Source organism: Aethina tumida, chromosome 7 (assembly GCF_024364675.1).
Source record: "Aethina tumida isolate Nest 87 chromosome 7, icAetTumi1.1, whole genome shotgun sequence".
NCBI classification, from domain to species: Eukaryota; Metazoa; Arthropoda; class Insecta; order Coleoptera; family Nitidulidae; genus Aethina; species Aethina tumida.
In genome coordinates, this window is record NC_065441.1 from 8,032,277 (window position 1) to 8,055,319 (window position 23,043).

The window sequence follows — 23,043 nt, forward strand, 5'->3', positions numbered from 1 at the left end:
GACGTTTAAGTACATAAATTAAAAATTATATTCTATTTACATCATCATAAATATAATGTTTACTTTCATATATTTCATATTTAAATTATTTTTTTTTAATTAGAAAATTGTAAAATAAATTTATTACTTACGCTTCTTTGTATTCGAACAACTTATACATCATATGTTTATGTCTACTAATAATTTTGTAACTGAGTAATGTGTATATGTATATATTAAGAATATTAATAATGTTATCATGACTGGCAACATGCACAATCATCATGATTATAAAGGTGATGAAACATGGGCTAGCCTGTCCGTCTTCCGGTTCAGCTGACTCATGTATGTCCTGCATATGTCCTGTATATACTATGTATGTCACTTGTATATGAGTTGTCAGACATTTGGCCGTGATCTTAGGATCGGTGCCCGGAGAAGGGTTTTTAGTCGGTGTGAATCCGACACTGCCTCTGAATTCCACCAGGAGTGCGATTTTTTAAAGATTTTTCCCTCTTTGTTCCAAAAAAAAAGAGAAAAATTTTAGTGGAAGATACCTCTTCTTAAATGGAATGACCAATACTCCAGTTTGCCTTTTTTATTTATATGGTTAAATATTTATAGAATCGCCTAAATGTCTATTGTGTATTGAAATTATTTAAATGTTTGTTATTGTTTAAAATTCCTTATCAATAAAATTGTTTTCATTTTAGTAGTTATCAGTAATTATATTTTTTATATTTCCTACAAAAACAACTTTACTTAATTAGCACGTGACAGTCGATCGGAAAAGTTGTTTCATTAGGTTTTTTTATATATAACATATAATATATACGAAATATGTCAATTCAATAAGATTATGTAATAGGTTGTTAGAATTAAGTATATATACAAAATTGTAACCGTTTTTGAAGTGTATCTAAAGATAATATTTCAAGGTACAAAACATAAATAAGTACCTACTTGAGACTACATTACTTTTTCTATACATACACAAGTATATAATCCAACAGTTGTCAATAATAAATATAATTCTGAATCTTAAATTATAGAAAACAATTATAGATATTAATGAATATTTTTGGCATCTAGTGCTGGTTCCAGTAAGTTAAAAATATTCGTTGCCTTTTGTTGAAAATAATTTGCTTGTTGTTTGAAAGTTTCAACAAAATAAGAATTCAAAACACACATATAGGTTTGTTAAAAATTGGTGTTTGTATCAAATGGTGAATGCTTTTCCATGGTCCACAGTCACAGAGTCCGACCTTAAGTCAAATTAAAGATCTATGGCAGTACCTGGATTTAAAAATTTGTCACAAGAATCACTTGTGACAAGTTAAACAAGAAGTGTGGAAGTGTGTAGCAATCTTGTTGAAGTAATGTAAATAAATAAACAGTGTATTTTGTATACATCACGTGTACAGGTATTAAATTCGTTTTCATTTTGGAATAAATAATAAATTACATTATCTTGGTCTTGTTCTTACAGGATTTGCTTTCTTTGAAATCTAGAAATAAAATATTGTTGAGTATATGAATAAGAAATATGTAATACTTCAATTGCATATACATATATTTAACTTAACAATAAAAGGGGATTTTTACCGAGTGTTTGTGTTGCTAATTGTAATATGCGCTGTTTAATAACAAATATTGTACAATAAATTATATTGCACCAATGGCCTCGATAAAGAAAGTATTTGCATTATTTTCTTTATCGATATATCATAATTAATTGTAAAAAATTTAAAAAAAAGGTATATTATTTGTAGTCAAAAGAGAATTATTAAGTTTATTATATATTATTCAATTTTATAATTTTAATTATTATAAAAAATATCTGTATTTTTCATTGTCTTAATTCAAGTAAAAATATATTATTTAGACTTATATAAATATTTTGCAGTTAATGTTCTAATAAATTACTAATAATTCATTAACTATAGAACCTAGAATACAAAAGGTAACAAGTTAACTATATATTTTCATATTTATATATACTTGAATTCAAGATATTTTCACAAAAAATAAATAAAAATATGTATTTTTAGGATAAATGAATAAATGAATAAACAAATAGTTGTATAATTTTTAATATAATATAATTTAAACTATTTTTACCCAATTACTTGTAATGAAAAATACAAATTAAAAATTATTGAATGATGTATTCTCATTGTTTTCCTTATCGAGGACATTGGTGCAATATTTGTTACTGTACAGTATTTGTCATTGAGTAACTTGCATAATTAGTACCACAAACTCTTAACAAAAATCCCCTTTTTTTGAAATTTAGTATATAAGCATTTCAAGATTTATACATATCCAGTGTCTCCTCGAAGACGATTCATACAAGATGAAATTCTTCCTTTTTACTTTCTTTGCCATCCTCCTAGTTGGTACTTTTGTCAGTTCTTCATCAGCATCGCTTGGTAAGTCTTCTTAGTTATATATTTACATTTTTGTCATTCTTGTATTTTTAGAGGATGAAGAAGCTCAAGACTCTTTGATTCGTACAAGGAGAGCCAGTTGTAATGAAAGAGATTGTAAACTTGATTGTTTGAAGAATATTTGGTACGTCAAAGGAAGATGTGAAAATGGAGAATGCGAATGCTACAGATAACTTTAATACACCACCTTTACAAACACAATATATTAAAGACGTGTTATTAAAATAAATAATGAAATATTGACTACGAGTTTACTTATCACAAAAAATATTAGAGTAACGCTGAAGATAAGTTCATTAAAATTCTAATATTGATTACTTGAAATGAAACCAAGAGTTTATATAAATATTGGGAGTGTTTTAAATATTTTGGTATTAATTCTTAATTAATTAATAAATAAATTTATCACATATTTATTATGCCTTATAATTTTACCTTAATATATACAAATATAATACATATATAAAGCTTAATCAATTACATTTTTCAACATTAAGCCATACGTTACCATCAACTGCCAAGACTCCCGTAGATCTTTTATCAAATTTAATAGAAGTGGCAGTTTTATTGTTAAGAGAAATTTTATAATTCTTAAGTATTGTTATTAAACCGACTTTGGCTTGTAGAACTCCGAATCTAAGTCCTGTAATGTAAAGTTAATTAAAACAGGTTGATAATTTAAATAATAATAATTTTTTTCATTACCTATACAAATTCTAGGTCCTTCACCGAATGGTATCCATGAAAATTGTGGTATTTTCATCTTATTTTCCGGAGAAAATCTATCAGGATCGAAAATTTCGGGATTAGGGTAATATTCTGGATCATTTTGTATTCCTAATATAGAAATACCGACCATGGTGCCTTTATCAATGACCACATCGGTTTCGGGTACTTTGTATGTTTTGTTGCATTGTCTGGTTAAGAATGGTACGGGGGGATATTTTCTAAGGGCCTCTGAAAATAATCATGTAAACATTAATTAAATATGTTTAGGGAATAACATTTTTATACCATTAATAACTTGTTCCAAATATGCCATGTCTTTTATAGCTTCATACGTAAGTTTGTTGCCGTACTTCTCTAAAACTTCACGGATTTCATCTCTAATCTTTTGCTGAATATCAGGACGTGTCGAAAGTTCATATAATGCAAAAGTCATTGCTGTAGATGAAGTTTCGTAACCAGCTAAAAAGAAGACGAATGCTTGGGCTGCAAGTTCATTTATGGTTAAGGCACTTTCTTTAATATCTCCAGAATCATCTGTTAATTTTTCGTCGTCAAAGACTTTGCCCCGGTTCTTTAACTGTAACAGTAAATGCATGAAATCTTTCCTGTAAATATTGTTTTCTTCCCTATATTTAACATTTTTCTTAACAACATCCATGAAAAATGTCGTAACCTCCTTATTAAATATATTCATATTCAACCACAAGAGAAATTTATGGGGAAAAGCAAATTGAGCAATGTTCTTCAGTACTTCAATAGGGGTTAAGTCAAAGATTCTCCTTCCGTACCTAGCAAATTCGGAATCCGGATTCTTCATACTGTTGCATTCAATTCCAAAAGCAACTGAACCAATTATGTCAATTGTAAACCTCTCCAACGTTACTTTAATGTTAATTGGTGAGTTGTCTTGTGAATGTTGATCTACCATATCTTTCAATCCATTAGTACATTCAACTAAAGTTTTAAACATCATCTTTATTTTACCCGAAGTAAATGTAGGAGAGAGCTTGACTCTGGAAGTCCGTCTGCATAATTGATTTGAGAATGTTAAGATCAGCCGGAATGTAGAATGGCTTGAACAAGAAATATGCCCCACCATGCTTCAGTCCTTTGGATTTTATGTCAAAATAAATATCTTTGAAGAGTTCAGCGAGAAGTTGTTGGTTTGTGAAGACTTTCTTTGTGTTTCCGAAAGGTAACGTAGTTGGAGGTGCGTATAAACCTTTTCTTGCAAAATAAGAGAATTTCCATTTCAGATATATAATTGTTCCTACCAAGAGGGTTACAATAAGTACAAGGAGATCATACCCAAGACTGTTCGTAACCAAAACCATTCTTCTGGAATAATCGATTATTAATTATGTAATTTATAAAATAAATATCCATCTGATGTAAAATGTAACATTATAAAAAATATAGTAATAAAGTACAGTATTTCTCCTTGATTTGTTATAATACATAAATTGTTTACTTACATTTATGTTTACTGGAACTACAACTATATGTACACTTATCTTGGTAACTAATTTTGTAATTGAGTTATCTGTATATATATTCTAATGAATACGCTTAATCACTGTGATTGTGTCAAATAAATGTGTGTATAACGTAACATCTTATTATCAAAAATATATTTCAATTAATTAAATATTCTTATATACATAATATACTATAATACATATCTTCATTGTTTCAAGTCCGCAAATACAAAAATTACATACATTAATGTGTTGTATTCGTCTGTAACTGAAATTTAGTTGTATTTGTTTTAAATGTCTAATAGTAAATAACAATTTATCGGGTGTCTGACTTAAAAATGTATAGGTTATTTAATAATTCAGCTGAAGAGGCCTTACTACCTACAAAGCAATTCGTTCTGATATGAGATAATTCAATAATTTTAATTTTCAATTAAACGATTTTCATAACTCGTAAATAAATTAATAAAACAATGGTAATGGTTTATAAAATCCTATAATTTACTTTATTATTTTATTTAGTGGAATTACTTCATTAATTTAACTTTTTAACGTTTAGCCATACACCATCAACTGTCAACACACCCATAGATTTATGATAGAATTTAATTGGAGTAACAGTTTTATTGTTAAGTGAAATTTTATAGTTCTTAAGTATAGTTATCAAACCGAGTTTAGCTTGCAGAACTCCAAATCTAAGTTTGTGAGGATCAAAATCTGTGAGGATCAAAATTTTCGGCATGAGGATAGAATTCTGGATCATTATGTATCCCAAATATATGCCAACCATGGTGCCTTTATCAATGACCAAGTCAGTACCAGGTACTTTATATGTTTTGTTGCACTTTCTTGTTAAGAATGGAAGCGGTGGATATTTTCTAAGGGTCTCTAAAAATTAATAAAAAGGTATTAATTAAATATGATTAATGAATAACATTTTTTACCATGAAGAACTTGTTCTAAATAAGTCATATCTTTTATAGCTTCATATGTAAGTTTGTTGTCGTGTTTCTCTAAAACTCCATGGATTTCATCTCTAATTTTCTGCTGAATTTCAGGACGCGTTGAAAGTTCAAATAATGCAAAAGTCATTGCTATTGAAGAGGTTTGGTAACCACCTATAAAAAAAGAATGCTTGAGCAGCAAGTTCGTTGAATGTTAAAGCACTCTGTTTAATGTCTCCATCATCTTTTCTGTAAATATTATTTTCTTCCCTATAATTGACAGTTTTCCTAACAACATCCATGAAAAATGTGGAGATCTCCTCATTGAATACGCGAAGATTCAACCTCAGTAGAATACTATGAGGAAAAGCAAACTGGACGAAGTTCTTAATAACTTCAATTGGACTTAAGTCGAAGATACGTCTTCCGAATATAGCAAATTCAGAATCTGGTTTTTTCATACTTTGCATTCAATTCCAAAAGCAACTGTTCCAATTGTGTCAATGGTGAACCTTTGCAACGTCTCTTTCATATTAATTGGCGTGTTGTCTTCTGAATATTGATCCATCATATCTTTTAATCCACTGGTACATTCAACTACAGTGTTAAACATCATTTTTAATTTACCAGAGGTAAATGTGGGAGTCAGATTGGATCTCAGATTCTTCCATCTTTCATTTTCAAGGGCAAATAAATGGGCACTTAACGGATCCCCATCTTCGTTAACAAAAATACCATGATTCATGAAAGTCCGTCTGCATAATTGATTTGAGAATGCTTCAATCCTTTGGACTTTATGTCAAAACAAACGTCTTTGAACCACTCAGCGACAAATTACTTTTTCGTGAACACGTTTTTGGTGTTTCCGAAAGGTAATACGGTGGGAGGTGTGTATAAACCTTTTCTGGCGAAGTAGGAGAATTTCCATTTTAGATATACTATTCCTCCCGCCAAGAGGGTTACAATAATTCCGATGAGATCATATCCGAGACTGTTTGTAATTAAAACCATTCTTCTGAAATAATTAATTGCTTTTATAAATTAATATAAACATTAAAAGGCAGATAAAAATATGTTATAATAATACTGCCCTACATAGCTTAATTTATCTATAAACTAAATTTTACTGTTATTAATACATATGTTATATATAACTGAATTATTTGTTTTATTATTAAAGCAGTGGTATAAATATATAAAAGTAATTTTATTCATTACTTACGTTAGAACTGTCATACATTTATCTTCACAACTAATTTTATAATTGAGCAATTTGTATATATACCCATTAATACGCTATTTCATCGTGATTATATCATATAAAAGTATGTATAACGAAACGGAATGCCTCTCTTATAAACAAATACATAATTTAATTAATTAGATTAGATTCCTAACGACGCGAATAATACAGTGCATTACATTTAATATAAATCATAAAAATCATGTTACAGCTGATGCCTAAACTGACTGCTTTATCTTAATCCGGACTTAGTTTATAAACTAAAAGTCTATACACAACAATTTTCTTAATTGGGATAATCAAGAAACTAAAAAATAAAAATATTATGGGAAACAAAATGTTCTTAAACAGTGCAATACAATTTAGTTAATGATAGAATGAAATTAATTCTATAATAATTTATTTTTAAGTTCTGAATAGAAATATAAATTTCAGAGTATAAGACCTTCAGGAAATAGGTAGGCAACCACTCTTATAAATAAATTTTCAAAAATATTAAATTAACTTTAATACGTTTATGTATAATTAATTAATTATGTTTTATTACCTATTATCTGTTCTAAATACATCTGGACTAATAAAAATGTCATTCATTTATTTTTTATTGCATTTAATTTTTATGTCATTTTTGACTTTCAATTAAGATTTAAGAGGTATTTATTTTATTTTCAAAATTTGTGTCACTCCCATGTATAGAAATGTATGAGATTTGAGGCAGTAACGTAAACTTTCACTGCTCCTTTGAATGATAAATCAGTCTTCATCTAAAAAACTTCTTGAATACCATCTCTATACACCACAATTTTCATGAACCATATATCATGAAATTTTCGACCAGAGAAATGAAAATTGTTTGGTTCGAATTTGTGCATTTTTCATAATTATATTTTATATTAAGTCTTAAGTTCATTAATAACACTTAATAGTTTATCAAATATTTATTGTATCTTATAATTTACCCTAATATATACAATTGCTTTCTTATTTTAGTTAACAGAGTAACATAATTAATTTAATTTTTCAACATTTAGCCATAGGCTACCATCAATTGCCAAGACACCCGAAGAATTCAGATCAAATTTGATAGGAGTGACCGTTTTATTGTTAAGTGATACTTTATAGTCCTTAAGTATAGTTATCAAACCGACTTTAGCTTGCAGTGTTCCGAACCTAAGTCCTACAAAAAAAACTTAATTAGGTCCGATTCATGATTCAAGGAATTTTTGATTACCGATGCACACTCTCGGTCCTTCGCCGAAAGGTAACCATGCAAATGGATGTCTTTTTGCTTTATTTTGCGAAGAAAATCTTTCGGGATCAAAATTTTCTGGGTTAGGATACAATTCTGGATCATTATGTATTCCAAAAACAGGAATACCCACCATGGTGCCTTTGTCGATGACCATATCTGTTCCAGGTACTTTATATGTTCTGTTACATTTTCTTGTTAAGAACGGAATTGGTGGGTATTTTCTAAGAGCCTCTGAAAATAATTGTAGTATTAATCAAATATAATGAATGAATAACATTTTTTACCATGAAGGACTTGTTCTAAATATGTCATATCTTTGATAGCATCATAGGTAAGTTTGTTGTCATGTTTCTCCAATACTTCATGGATTTCATCTCTAATTTTCTTCTGAAGGTCAGGCCGAGTTGAAAGTTCATACAATGCAAAAGTCATTGCTGTAGAAGAAGTTTCGTACCCAGCTACAAAGAAAAGGAATGCTTGAGCAGCAAGTTCATTGAATGTTAGGGCACTTTGTTTAATTTCACCGTCGTCACTTGTTAGTTTTTCGTCGTCAAAAACTTTACCACGATTTTTTAACTGTAACAGCAAATGCATAAAATCTTTTCTGTAAATGTTATTTTCTTCTCTATAATTGACATTTTTTCTAACAACATCCATGAAAAATGTCGTGGCCTCCTTATTGAACAAACTGATATTCAACCACAAGAGAAGTTTATGAGGGAGAGCAAACAGGGCAATGTTCTTAATAACTTCAATAGGACTCAGGAAGAATATTCGTCGTCCGTATTTGGCAAATTCTGAATTTGGATTCTTCATACTGTCACATTCAATTCCAAAAGCAACTGATCCAATTATGTCAATGGTGAACCTTTGCAATGCGTCCTTGATATTAATTGGAGTATTGCTTTGTGAATATTGATCCATCATATCTTTTAATCCATTAGTACATTCAACTAAAGTGTTAAACATCATCTTTAGTTTGCCAGAAGTAAACGTCGGAGACAATTTGGTCCTGAGGTTTTTCCATCTTTCATCTTCCAGTGCAAATAAATGCGCACTTAATGGATCCCCTTCTTCATTAACAAAAATACCATGATTCATAAAATGTTGGAAGTCCGTCTGCATAATTGATTTGATAATATTAAGGTCAACGGGAAAATAAAATGGCTTAAACAAAAAATACACTCCTCCATGTTTCATCCCTTTAGACTTTAGGTCAAAATAAATGTCTTTGAACCACTCAGCGACAAGTTGTTGTTTCATGAATACGCTTTTGGAGTTTCCGAAAGGAAATGTGGTGGGTGGTGCGTATAAACCTTTTCTGGCAAAGTAGGAGAATTTCCATTTTAGATATAGTATTCCTCCAGCCAAAAGGGCTACAATAAGTGCAATGAGATCATATCCGAGACTGTTCGTGATCAAAACCATTCTTCTGAAATAATTAATTACTTTTATGAATTATCTATTTTTCGGTTATAAAAAATTAATACAACAATAATCGAACCATTTAAATTAATTAAAATAGAATATTGTTTATGTCTAAAATTGTGAGAGTACATATTACTCCTAATCCTGCCTTGCCATGAGTCAGTTTTTAGAAATTAGAAGAATTTATACTATTAAAATAAAATTTGCTCCCTAATATGTATGATTTAAAATTTAGAAAATCTTATTATTAAAAGGAAGATAAAAATGTGTTATAATACTAAATATTGGCCTATCTTGTCCACAAATAGCTTGAATTATTTGTTTCATTTAGAAAACAGTAGAATAATTCTATTCAATACTTACGTTAGTACTGTAACTATACATACATTTATCTTCACTACTAATTTTATGATGGAGCTATATTATATATATTCTAATTAATACGCCATATCATCATGAATATATCATATAAATGTATGTATAACGGAATGGATAGTCTGTTTTATAAACATACACATTCGAATTAAGATTAGATTATTAAGACTCGAAACACATTACATTTTATTTATTTTATAAAATCATCATGTAACAGCTAATGTACCATTCTGATAATTTTTGATATTCGTATAAGAATAAATAAGTTATAATAAATAATTGATAAATAGTGTTAGATAATGGTTAATGTGCGTTTCAAGTGTAATTAAAGTATTTGGGAATAAAATAATATATAACGTGTCCCTGAACTGAGTTAACACAAATTTACCACATATTCTTGACTTTAAATTAAGCTGAACTTTTAGGTAGCAAATTGGTATATAGGTAAATTGGGTCGAATAGGCTTATTTTGAGGTCAAAAATATGTGGTAAATTTTTTGTACACTCATTTTAGGCAAACCCTCTATATTATTTTATTCTTACTTTAATTAAACTTGAAAATATTCGAATTCATTAGTAGATGAGTATTTTTTTTTTCTTGTAAAATAATGGTTATTTAAAAATTGTAATAGAAATTCTAAATGTATAGATAAAATTGTTATTATATGTGTACATTGTTGTTCTTAATTAATCTAATCAATATAATCAAATAATTTATTAAATATTTATTTTACTTTAACATACACAAATATTTTCTTATTCTATTTATAACAAACAAATTTTAATTAATTACATTTTTCAACATTAAGCAATACGTCACCGTCAACTGCCAAGACTCCCGTAGATTTTGGATGAAATTTAATAGGAGTGGCAGTTTTATTATTTAGTGAAATCTTATAGTTCTTAATTATGGTTACCAAACCGACTTTAGCTTGTAGAGTTCCAAATCTAAGACCTTCAAAGAAAACTCAATTAGAAAAAGTTACTTATTTAAAGGATTTTTTATTACCAATACAGATTCTTGGACCTTCACCGAAAGGTATCCATGAAAATTGATGTCTTTTTGCCTTATTTTCCAGAGAAAATCTTTCAGGATCAAAAATTTCGGGATTGGGATAGAATTCTGGATCGTTATGTATCCCTAAGACGGGAATACCGACCATGGTCCCTTTATCAATGACTACATCAGTTCCGGGTACTTTGTATGTTTTGTTGCATTCTCTTGTTAAGAATGGTACTGGTGGATATTTTCTAAGGGACTCTGAAAATGTTCGTTTAAGGATTAATTAATTATAATTAATACGTTATATTTTTACCATGGAGGACTTGTTCTAAATATGTCATATCCTTTATGGCTTCATACGTCATTTTATTGTCGTGTTTCTCCAAAACAGTATGGATTTCATCTCTAATTTTTTGCTGAAGGTCGGGCCGAGTTGAAAGTTCATACAATGCAAAAGTCATTGCAGTAGAAGAAGTTTCATAACCAGCTAAGAAGAAGACGAATGCTTGGGCTGCAAGTTCGTTGAATGTTAACCCGCTTTCTTTAATGGCTCCATTATCGTTTGTTAATTTCTCGTCGTCAAAAACTTTGCCTCGGTTTTTCAATTGTAACAGCAAATGCATAAAATCTTTCCTGTAAACATTGTTCTCTTCCCTATAGTTAACATTTTTCTTAACAACATCCATGAAAAATGACGTGACCTCCTTATTGAAAACACTGATATTCAACCACAGGAGAAGTTTGTGAGGAAACGCAAACTGGGCAAGTTTCTTAATAACCTCAGCGGGACTCAAATCGAAGATTCGTCTTCCGTATTTGGCAAATTCGGAATCCGGATTCTTCATACTGTTGCATTCAATTCCAAAAGCGACTGAACCTATTATGTCAATTGTGAATCTTTCCAATGTTTCTTTGATGTTAATTGGAGAGTTGTCTTGTGCATGTTGATCCACCATATCTTTCAATCCACCAGTGCATTCGACCAAAGTGTTGAACATCATCTTTAATTTACCCGAAGTAAAAGTCGGAGATAGTTTGGATCTAAGATTTTTCCATTTTTCATCTCCCAAGGAAAATAAATGTGCATTCAAAGGATCTCCTTCTTCATTTACAAAAAGACCATGATTCATGAAATGTTGGAAGTCCGTCTGCATAATTGATTTCAGAATGTCCAGATTAGCCGGAATATAAAATGGCTTAAGCAAGAAATACGCTCCTCCATGCTTTAGTCCTTTAGATTTGATGTCAAAATAAATGTCTCTGAATAACTCAGCGAGAATTTGCTTTTTAGTGAAAAAATTTTTTGTGTTTCCGTAAGGTATCGTGGTTGGAGGTGCGTATAGACCCTTTCTTGCAAAAAACGAGAACTTCCATTTGATATACATAATTGCTCCCGCCAAGAGGGTTACAGTGAATGCGATGAGATCATATCCGAGATTGTTCGTAATCAAAACCATCCTTCTGAAAAAATTATTGAATTTATTATTATAATTGTCATTCTTCTGTTAATAAAAGTTTAAAATAATTTATTTAATCATTTGATAGAAATTAGAGTCAACTTTTTTTTGTTATATGTTTTAGACAGTTCTAAAATAATTATCGATTATTATCTTCTCAATCCTCCATTCTTACTCTTCTATTGAAAATGTCGAAAGAAAAACTATTTTTGAGTGAGGACGTGGTATAAAAGAGTAAGTTGTTTTATTTTTAATATGTTTGTCTAATTTTTTTTTTTGCTTATATTATATATGAGTTATAATGTTAATGTTTTTTGTTTAATTATAAATAAAAATTTACTAAAACTTATTCTAATAATACATTTTTTATTTCATTTAAAAAACCTTATTATGTTGTTTTATTTTAATATTTTAATAAAAAAATAAGTAAGAATAAATAATATACTTACAACTATTTTGGTTTAAACTACCATTATTCATATGTTTATTATAACAACAATTTTGAAACTAGACTGCTTCTATATATATAGTTATGAATACGCTATATCACTATGATTATTATTATCTATTTGCAAGTATAACGCAATAAAAAACAAAAAAATTTCAATTACTTAGATTAGATTCATAATTATTCATAATCTCTTTAAATGTCATTTAATATTGTTTACTCTGGTTTAACAATTTCTGCTTTAGAAATACAGACATTTTCTATTATATTCTTTAGAAGACAATTCAGTACAATGTTGATTTTTTTATTGAGGGATTCACTTAGATAACTGTAAATTTGTGTTTTTCTAAATATATTTCTAATTTTTGATACATATATGTATTATTTAATTATTATTAATTACCTTAATATATTATAAAACTGTTTCCAATTTCAAATTAAAGATAAATGAACATTCTGCAATTTTTATTTATATAGTTTTGAGATTGGTCCAGTAGTTTAAATGTCAGCAATTTTAATTGACTATAAAATCTGTTTTTTGGCAAAAATTGATGCTGACATGCCATTGTAAATGGAACTAACTTATTTCTGAATGGATTCAATTTTTATGTGCTACTCTTGATTTTGAGTTAAGTTCACTTAGAAGTTATCTAAGTATTATTAGTGTTAGTTTTAAAGTACTTAAAGTAGGTTGCATTTAGTTAACGATAACAATTTTTAAATAAAATATAAATTAAAAATTATTAAGTGATGTATTCTCAATGTAGTTTAGCGAGGTCACTGGTGTAACATTGGTTAATATGGTACAATATTTGTTATTAGTAGCATATATATTCTTATCAAAAATACTCTATTACTTGCAATTTAAAATTTCATGAATTAATTAATTCCTGCCTTTACTTTACTTACCCAGTTTTGATGTTTGGAAATTTTATAAATTCTTCATCTCTATCATTTGGTAAGTTTTATTCAATTTTGTTCTTGTATACTTTCGTCAGTGAAGATCATGAAGGAGGATAATAAGACTAGGTTCGAGCAAAAATTATGAAATATTTGTTAGTCAAAGGATATTGGGAAAATGGCCAATGGGTTTGCCACAAACAATTTAATCGCAATAAGTAAATAAATAATAATATTTATTGACTAGTTCTCATATCACAACAAACTTACAGTAAGTAAATAATATCACAACAAAAAATTCACGCGTCCAAAACGTGATTCAAATATGCAATGTAGCAAATGGCCAGCCTCAAAATCTCGATCTTGGACAGTTTCTTGTCCGGCGGCAAAGTCGGCAACAGCTTTCTAAGCTCCGCGAAAGCCACGTTGAACGCCTCGACCCGGATCCTTTCTCTGGTCGCGTGGGCAGTCCTGTACTTCTGTGTCGCCCTTCTGCGACGTCTTCTCTCTTCCCTCGACAACGAGCCCATTTCCGTTGTTTTATCTCTGCAAACGCACAAGTTACAAGCATTAATTTACACGAGTAACCTGTTGATATTTTTTTTATTCTGTATCGATTTTGACTGTTTTTGTTTTGCTTTTGAATTGGTGTTTTTTGTGTCGTTGGAGTAAGCCACGATGGTTATAAATTCCATAACATGCAATAAATATGGATTCCCGTTCCAGTTTTTATTTAAACCGAACATGAATTATGGCTACGTCAGTTTTACGACGAACATGTGTCACGCTACTGAAGGGCATAAACAAAACCGTAAACGCTGCGTCTCATCCATTTATTCCGAATATGCATCCATTTATTTATTGCATTAATATATTCATTGGATGGATATATGATTTTTTAATGCAATATCTACAATTTATCGAATGGAAATGTTACTTTAAAAACAAAATAAATGTAAAGTGGTGACCAAAAGAATGGAATAATTTTCAATTTATTTTTCATTATATTAGATTTATTTGTATACTTTTTCTTAATGAAAGAAAATTAGTTATAAAAGTGAATGATAGTTTTCAAAAAGAAATAATATTCCTTTAAAATAAAATAGTATATGTATGAAATAAATTAGGTAATAGTTTATTACTTAATACCTAAACATTTCGTTTAATAGCTTCTCGACAGTGTTCATCCTGGTGTCAAGTTTCACTTCACTACAATTCATTTCTTGTAACTTAAAAAGTTCCATTTTTTGTCCTACGTTAAAATGTAAATCAACATAATATTGAAATACACCCATTGACAGTTATAATACGACTATTCAATTTCTTTAAATTATTCCACACCTTTGACCACCACTCTAGATGTAGAAGAAAACTATTTGTTATTTAAGATTAGAAAAGTTTAATTTGGTTAACAGCCAAATCTCAAAATAAAAAATCAATTGGTACCTTCTCCTGGTAACAACGTTGTTGCAGGAAGTGATTGATTGAAGTACTTCTCTGTTTTCGATGCCGCTCATTGTTCCATCTCCATCAGGAGATGAAAGGCAGCACCAATCTTGAATGTCCTTAATGTTTACTGAAAAAATAAATGATATTAATGTTTATTAAAAAAAATGAGTAAAAGTTTTTTATTATAAATACATATTGAAGTAAGTACAAACAATGAATTTAATATAATCATTACTATATACAATTTTTTATTGAGTTTTTGCCCTACACTTTTTTGTACAATTTTTGTAATACGAATCGAAGAATAGTTTTGTTGTAGAGTATGGTTTGAAGAGGATTCCACTAATATAATTACCAAGTAATTGTTTACCAAGTTTATTAAGACCTTTTAGAAGATATCTCAGAGGAAGAGTGAAATTTACTATTTCTTGTAGGTTTGGGTTATAATTTGGGGTGCCCAATGCGTATTGCTTATTGAACAAGTGTGGACAGTAGACCCTTTCCTTCACTTCAACCACAAGTAAAGGTGCCAATGAATGAGGTACCTCAGGACGAAATTGTTCAAGAAAATGAGTCACTGAAAGCCTTATCAATACATTTTCACTAAATATCAATGTGCCCTGATCTATATATTCCATTTTTTATGTGTATAATATAAATTAATATATTTTTTAGAAATAAGAAGTATACACATAGACAGTAAATTGAGCATGAAAATTGCATGAAAAATGTTCCCCTTGCAACCTCCCCAATAAATATTCAACGATTGTTCATATTTTAATAAAACCCGTCACTTGCTGGTATTTATTAGGACATTTGTAAACATGGAAACACACATACACACCCGATATTTCCGATCGTCGGCGGCAAAGGTCCCGGGGGATCGCTACGCACACACCCGCGGGTTTGAGCACGTGGCGTTAGTCGGCGCCCCCCGAATTATACACATTATCAATCATATAAACAACAATATAATTCGATTAGAATCGCACGCCGTCCAGAAACAACGAGCCTTGAAATTGTTGCGAAGGCAATGATTGGGGGCGACAAGTGTTGAGACTGGCTAATCAAATATTGGAGGAGGTGATGATTCAATTTATGGGAGCGGTGAGTTTATGTGATGTGAGATAATCATTGTGAGTTATTTTTCTCTTGGGTTTATTTTAATTCGACGTTACAATTACAGCCTTTTAAGATTCAAAATCAGTAGCATTTAATGTTTCATAAATATTACTAAATTTTTATAAATTTTGCATATTAAAAATAATTATATAGCAAGTTTTTACAAATAGCAGGCACTTAACCACTTGTTTAATAATAAAATAATATACAAATAACAAATGTTGTGACCTGATATGAATACTGGAATGGAATGGAACCATGCTAGACACTTTTATGTTAGAGTACATTTTAATGTTAAGGATATTTTTTAACCTTAATTTAAGATTAAGATTAATTTTTTGTTGGTAGTAAAATTTCTTTTTATATATTTAAAGTTTTTCAAATTTAATGTTTTGTTTAATAAATATTATAAATCCTAAATTAAATAAAAAATTAAAATTTTAAATGCTTTGAAAGCTTTGAAGCATTTCTAATATTTGGCATAATTAATAATATTAAAGCAATATTACAAATAATTATTTTATTTCTACAATTTTGAAAGTGTATGTTGTGTCTAATACAAATATTGAAATGGAATAAAAACAAAATATAAAAAAAGTGACGAATTGTATTCTTAATCAATCAGTCTTTTATTAAAATAAAGTTGTAAATAAAAATGTTGCCACGGTTCCAATCATAAATCTCAGACACAACTATTATTTACTATTTACTGATGAGACTTTATTCAAATTAAGAATATTTTAACTAGTTTTAACATTCTAAATAAATTACATCTAAATTTTCTTTTATTACTAATATTTGTATATTCTAAAAATTTAATAAATTTAATATTTTGTTTAAATAATATTAAAACCATAAAGTAAAAATTCAAAAAATTCTAAATGCTTTGAAAACTGACAATTGAAATAATTAATAGTGTTAAAACTATTTTAATTTATATCTACAATTTTGAAAGTAATTTTTAATATTTTAATTTATAATAGTAATAATATTTACATATTATTTAGTATTTTTAAAATTTTCACATTATAAAAAATATTTTACTTCAATTTCATAAAAAAAAATTTCTACGATTTTACAGCTAGCTAATTTTTCATTTATAAATATTATTATTTTATCTTAATGTTAAGATAAAAGTTTTCACTACAATTTTTAGAATTCTACTTAAAATCCGACGAATTCTACTTAAATAGCTTTTATCAAATTTATTGTAGTGAAATTTATTTAGCATGAATTTAGTATTTTATGATGTTTAAAAATTATTCAATATCCAATTTACTAGAAAGTTAAAAAAAATCATACATTCGAATATTGTATTATTATTTATTTAATTTCTACAATCATGTGAGCTTAAATTTATTGGAAGGAGCAGAACAGTTTATATTTCTGATTCCTTTAAGTTGATATTAAACAAAACGTAAAAAAACTTTCAATCTATAATTTTTAGAATAATTTTATAATAATATACTAAGAAAAAAATATTTAACTTATTCCAGTACTAGTACCAGTTAAAATTTCTGAAATAATATAAATATAATTAAAACAGTTTTATTGTTTGAAAAAATTTAAAATATTACTTTATATTTAATACTTAATATCTTAACAATGTTATCAACTATAAATGTTTCTCTACTGAAATATTTCCTAAAAACTTTCAATTGTACAAGCCGTAATTTACTTTAAAAATAATTACCTTTTTTCTTCCTGAATTGCACAAGAAAACACCACTTTCCACATCTGCTGACAACGATCAACTGAGATAAAAATCATATGGATCCAGCATCCCCAACATCCCGAAGGACCAACCTACTACCTTGTGGACCAATCCAATGAAACTGAACTGAAAGTGCCGCCCCTGGATCGATACCTTTATTGTAATTCAAATCCATTATCAACACGGGGTGGAGTTTCTAATTTAACCCCTCACCATCGCTTGCAAAAAATATTTTATTATCTACTGTGATACAATACATATTACTACTCGGACAAACTACGTATATTTCAAAAAGTTTAATTATATTGACTATATTTTAGAGACTTGTTTGTAATATATTTATTATAAACAACCTCAATTACGAAAACAAAAAAGCATCCAATATATGCTAACAACATTATTTTAAGGAGTGGCTTAATGTTTTCATAATTTAGTGACATTTGCTTAGGTTTTTCTTTAATGTTAAATAAATAAAAGTCTCTTCTAAATTTAGCCACAAACCCAGTTTCTATAAGTCCTTGTATAATTTTCCAAAATATATCTTTGTAAGGGAAACCACGTCTCATATACATAGTAACAGGTAGATTTAACAAAGGTTTCATGCAACCTAAGTTGAATTTATAATTAATCAGGCTACTACTTAAATATGAAACTGCTAAGGCTGAATCCTTGCCGTAAGAAACGTTTTTAAAACAATCGTCATAATCATCGCAATTTGTTAATCTGTCGTGAACTGGACTTTCAACCAAAAACTTAGTTTCAACCGAAGGCACCATTAGTTTTAGGCTGCTGTTGTAAAGCTTGGCTTCAGTCCCATATTTTTCCACCAAAACCACATTAGTCAATGTGCTCACCAATCCCGTAATAACTATAGTATTCAACAAGAAACTGAATATAACAACAACACCAAAAATCGGTCTAGCTTTTTCGTGCAAGTTGGTGAATTTGACGGGCACCCCCAAAAGTATGGCGTACGTGTTCAATGAGGTGGTCCACCAATCAATCTTTTCACCATTAATAACTCCCCTGAAACTATTAAAAACACACAGAACGACAATCGAAACAACAATCAAACTTAAAACTGATGCGTTTATAAACATTCTACAAGCAGTTTCCAGTTCATGTGGGTAACACCAGCCAAACTTTTTAAACATGTAAGGAAACACGTAGTAAAATCTGAGTGATCTTTCGAAGGTCCAACTAAAATATCCAATGACAATATCAGCTTTTTTTAAATGCAGCATCATCAACGGACCTGTTATGGTGCCATTTTCGAACACATCCCCGTCGGCACCGTGTTCCCAAAGTACGAAAATCAATTTTATTTTTAATGTGTAAGCCAGCAAGTCCAGAATTTTCCTTTCAATATTATATTTTGGATGGGCTTCATAGCCATTTATAATAGAGTTATGAGGTTTGGTTCTAATAAGCACTTTGACTTGTTCCGGAGGTGAATTTTCGTAGATACGTACCGACTTTTTGTGGCTTAAGACACCATTACTACAAAAATTTAATTTGGTCACCTTATTCCACTCACATTTTTCGAAATAGCATTGTAGAGCTCTATACATGTAGCAATTAAAACCAGTTTCTCCATGAGGATTTCTTGTAATAATAAACCCATTGATATCTTCTGACTTTAACTCGGCTATACATTCCTTAATGAAACCTTCAACATCTACAACTGTTAACGATATGACGAAAAATCTTACATATGAATGCCAATGTGATTGATTAGCTTTAAAGTAATTAATGTGTTGTTTCATGTCGGTACTGTTGGCAACGTGAGCCACGTAGTTATATCGAGTACTTTTCAAATTCAACTTCATAATATCAAGATGTTTGTAATCAACTAACACGTAAGACAAAAATGTTTTTTCCTCTAAAACTGGCAAAAACGTATCTTCAATTATATTATATCCATCGAGTACTAGTAGTAAAGGAACTAATTTAACCTGACGAAATATTTCAGTTTGTAAAATCGAATTTAAACATTGTTTTAATTCAATTATGGTTGAATTGTTAGAGATTAATTCTTGTAATTTGGAAAGTGTTGGTACTAAAAGAGATATTATAAAAATATATTTAGTTAAATATATTTTACACATGGTCTTTTATTCTTTAAATTTAAAACCAAAATAAAGTCATTAGATGTACACTTATATTTATATGCACATTAGTAGTGAGTTGTTTACAGATTTTGATATAAATTATACCTTTCCGATAGATGATTTATGAACACAAACATGTCATAATTAATACTTACATATTAAAATATGTTTTTGTTAAAGTTAATTAAGCTCTATCAAAATATGTTTAATATAACTTAACATAAATAATCCGTTACATATATATCAGAACTTAACTTAATTTATTCTATCGTAGAATATCAAATAAATAGATTTAGCCTATATTTTAATATTAAATCATATTTAAATAAAATTTGTGCTTTTAATTTTAGGTAAATCTATGTATTATGAGTTAAAACAAAGCTTGGTGATATCATAGCTTACTCTTATTTAAGTACTAAAAGTTGTTTTCTTAAATAAAAGTTCTCATTTTTCCTTGAATTCAAATATTTATTATTTATTTGTAATCAGAAAAATATTGTATTTACTTCAATTGCAATTATTACAAAACAAAAGTGGGTTGTTGTGGTTTTGTGGAAACAATTTTTCTCCGTTTGAATTGTGATAGTACCTCCACCACAAACACCAAAAACGAACAAGTGTACATAATACCGATGAAGTAAAATATCGGATTTAACTCCTTCATTTCCAAAGTCACAGTTTTCTTTGTTTTCTCGTGGTTTAATGGAGTCATGGAAACATCCTGTATGAATTTAGAAACCAGACCCGATTCATTCAACCGGAAAACGATTTTAATGAACTGAGTTAAATATTGGAAACCGTTTCTGAAGTACATTGTATTTTGTTGGTACACTATGGGTTCATTGAAACAATAAATTTTCGGTTCGTTGTCTTCGGTCCTGTACATGGACATTAGATGGATGGGATTGATAGTTTCAACAGCGTAAGCTGCAGTTACATCCATGACTTCATTTAGACATTTATAGAAACTTCTGCAAATATTCAGTCTGTGAAATATGGACATGTCTGTAAATAAATACAACAATGATTCGTCGGTGTACAGTTTTAAATTGCTGTCTTCAATATCCTTATATGTTCCGTACTCTTCGACGTGTTGAATATTGCATAACAAACTGGTTAGAGATGTTAATAAGATTCCGGTTAAAAAAATGTTCATTAATATTACCAAGCCAGTGATTACTCTCAAAAAGTCATCGTTTGACAAATGTGTTGGTACTCCCAATAGACACGCATAAGTTTCTAAAACGATAGTTGTGAACGATGTTTTTTCAGAGTTATATTTTATTATAACCACACAAAAAAATATGAGGGCTAAAAGACCAATTGTATAAATATCCATTAAACGAAGAAGTGTTTTAAGATTAGTTTCGTTAGAATAGTGGGGAGTACACCATGTTATTTTCGAATATATGTAAGGGTACGACTTGTAGAACTTCAGAATTCTTTCGTAGGTTAACGATAGTGAGCCCACAAATAAATCATAGTTTTGCATATCAATATATTTTAAGAGCCCAGTTACAGAGCCATTTTTAAATACGTTTCCTATTGAATTATCCATATCGAAAGATGTGTAATAAATAGTAATATTCAATTTTCTAGCTAGAACTGCCAAAATATTGTACTCTACGCCGTGATTTTGATTATGTTCATATATACGAGAGTGTTTTGGGAGTTTAATGAAATTTGGAGGATAAGCACGCACAACAGCGTGGACCTCCTTCTTGGGATAGTTTGTGATTACCTTTATTAAAGTACTATTTGACAAGCATTTATCTAATTGCAGGATTTTATTCCAGGTGCATTGTGATAAAGTGCACTGACTTTTCTTGACGATCGTTATTTGATTCAAGCTGCTGATGTTGTTGGACAAAATTATACCATTTACATCTTCCACCAGAAGAAGATTGATGCAACGTTCCATAAACGATTCATTAAATTTGACGTTTTGATTTAAAATAATAAAGTACCTCATTTCAAATTGTTCAACATCTAAGGCATCTGTCTTGATGAAAAGCAAAGCTTTTTTAACATCCTCAATATCCGACACGTACACTATATAATTTGCAGTCGTACCTCTTTGAAGGTGTTCGTCTCCACTTCTTGTAATGTAAATGTTCACCGAAAAATTATTCATGAAACTGCTCAATATTTCTTCTTCTTTATCATCCTGCGTCGTTAAAATGAACGTCGTTTTTTCGAAATACGTTTGAATAAAAAGCACGGATATAATTTGATTAATACAAGTCAACCACATTTTTTAGAATGAGTTTAATCAAATTTTTGGGAGGAGGCGTGTTGGAATTGAATTAATTAAGATTTTGTTCGGTACAAACATCCTATTCTCTTTCAATATTTTCCTGACATCGACCGGTTGAAATAGTGTTTCATCCCTTCGAACAAAATAACCCGGTTGTCTAGGGTGGGTATCTAAGGCCTTCGCTTTTGTTGATGTCAACGAGCATCGATTATTTTTGGGGCCCAAAAAATTCAATAGTGTGCAAACTTGACGTAACACCGCATAATATTACTAACTGGTGTTAGTGATTGAATATGGCTATTAATTATAGTGCAAATCAGGTGAGAGAATTTAATTAGTTGTGTTTTGCTGGAGGTTTGTAAAAGTAAGTAACTGTGAATTTCGTATGAACGGTTTAATGAGTGGATTACACAATTTCTTGATGTTCGTGCTGAACACTTCCGGCAAAAATAGAATTGCAGTTGCAGTCATGCAAATTCAATGTTTTTTTTTACTATGACATTTAATGAATTGTTTCCACAAAAAAGCAAGTTAAATTTGTGCTCCTGGTTACTGCAATAAATAAGTTTAATTAAACGTCTGTTTAAATTTTGAATTGTGGTAAGAAACATTTAATTAATCTTAACTATGATAAAATTGTTTTTAGTATTGTATTAAAATTTGAATAATAGCAAGTATTATTTATTTTGCTTTATAAAATATTG

At 29.1% G+C, this 23,043-nt stretch overlaps 4 protein-coding genes, 1 long non-coding RNA gene and 1 pseudogene across 5 annotated transcripts; 1 reads left to right on the plus strand and 5 right to left on the minus strand.

Moving 5' to 3' along the window:
* Positions 1-2,098: 2,098 nt before the first annotated feature.
* On the plus strand, positions 2,099-2,610 carry LOC126266186 (uncharacterized). The gene is made up of 2 exons (XR_007548650.1): positions 2,099-2,411; positions 2,463-2,610. It is a non-coding gene; the product is annotated as an uncharacterized LOC126266186 (long non-coding RNA).
* Positions 2,611-2,833: 223 nt separating this feature from the next.
* Positions 2,834-4,581, minus strand: LOC109595260 (cytochrome P450 6k1-like; annotated as a pseudogene).
* A 590-nt stretch (positions 4,582-5,171) lies between these two features.
* On the minus strand, positions 5,172-6,041 carry LOC109595252 (probable cytochrome P450 6a13). The gene is made up of 3 exons (XM_020010561.1): positions 5,804-6,041; positions 5,581-5,754; positions 5,172-5,524 (listed from the first exon to the last, which is right to left on the minus strand). Exons 1-3 carry the CDS (start codon positions 6,039-6,041, stop codon positions 5,172-5,174), a joined length of 765 nt encoding a protein of 254 aa, XP_019866120.1.
* Positions 6,042-7,789: 1,748 nt separating this feature from the next.
* Positions 7,790-9,363, minus strand: LOC109595258 (probable cytochrome P450 6a14). Its single transcript, XM_020010568.2, has 3 exons — positions 8,360-9,363; positions 8,055-8,306; positions 7,790-8,000 (listed from the first exon to the last, which is right to left on the minus strand). Exons 1-3 carry the CDS (start codon positions 9,336-9,338, stop codon positions 7,831-7,833), a joined length of 1,401 nt encoding a protein of 466 aa, XP_019866127.2. The 5' UTR covers positions 9,339-9,363; the 3' UTR covers positions 7,790-7,830.
* Positions 9,364-10,659: 1,296 nt separating this feature from the next.
* On the minus strand, positions 10,660-12,338 carry LOC109595253 (cytochrome P450 6a2-like). Its single transcript, XM_020010562.2, has 3 exons — positions 11,195-12,338; positions 10,888-11,139; positions 10,660-10,833 (listed from the first exon to the last, which is right to left on the minus strand). Exons 1-3 carry the CDS (start codon positions 12,336-12,338, stop codon positions 10,664-10,666), a joined length of 1,566 nt encoding a protein of 521 aa, XP_019866121.2. The 3' UTR covers positions 10,660-10,663.
* A 1,603-nt stretch (positions 12,339-13,941) lies between these two features.
* LOC126266232 (helix-loop-helix protein 1) lies at positions 13,942-15,258 on the minus strand. The gene is made up of 2 exons (XM_049969805.1): positions 15,133-15,258; positions 13,942-14,232 (listed from the first exon to the last, which is right to left on the minus strand). Exons 1-2 carry the CDS (start codon positions 15,201-15,203, stop codon positions 13,986-13,988), a joined length of 318 nt encoding a protein of 105 aa, XP_049825762.1. The 5' UTR covers positions 15,204-15,258; the 3' UTR covers positions 13,942-13,985.
* Positions 15,259-23,043: the final 7,785 nt, after the last annotated feature.

Coding starts and splice junctions, on each gene's coding strand:
- LOC109595252 (XM_020010561.1), bottom strand. CDS start 6,041: ATGAAAAAACCAGATTCTGAATTTGCTATATTCGGAAGACGTATCTTC. Junction 5,755..5,803: donor TGATGGAGACATTAAACAGA/GTGCTTTAACAT, acceptor CTTTTTTTATAG/GTGGTTACCAAACCTCTTCA. Junction 5,525..5,580: donor TTTAGAACAAGTTCTTCATG/GTAAAAAATGTT, acceptor ATTAATTTTTAG/AGACCCTTAGAAAATATCCA.
- LOC109595258 (XM_020010568.2), bottom strand. CDS start 9,338: ATGAAACAACAACTTGTCGCTGAGTGGTTCAAAGACATTTATTTTGAC. Junction 8,307..8,359: donor TTTAGAACAAGTCCTTCATG/GTAAAAAATGTT, acceptor AATTATTTTCAG/AGGCTCTTAGAAAATACCCA. Junction 8,001..8,054: donor AGGACCGAGAGTGTGCATCG/GTAATCAAAAAT, acceptor TTTTTTTTGTAG/GACTTAGGTTCGGAACACTG.
- LOC109595253 (XM_020010562.2), bottom strand. CDS start 12,338: ATGGTTTTGATTACGAACAATCTCGGATATGATCTCATCGCATTCACT. Junction 11,140..11,194: donor TTTAGAACAAGTCCTCCATG/GTAAAAATATAA, acceptor GAACATTTTCAG/AGTCCCTTAGAAAATATCCA. Junction 10,834..10,887: donor AGGTCCAAGAATCTGTATTG/GTAATAAAAAAT, acceptor TTTTCTTTGAAG/GTCTTAGATTTGGAACTCTA.
- LOC126266232 (XM_049969805.1), bottom strand. CDS start 15,203: ATGAGCGGCATCGAAAACAGAGAAGTACTTCAATCAATCACTTCCTGC. Junction 14,233..15,132: donor AACGTTGTTACCAGGAGAAG/GTACCAATTGAT, acceptor GTGCGTTTGCAG/AGATAAAACAACGGAAATGG.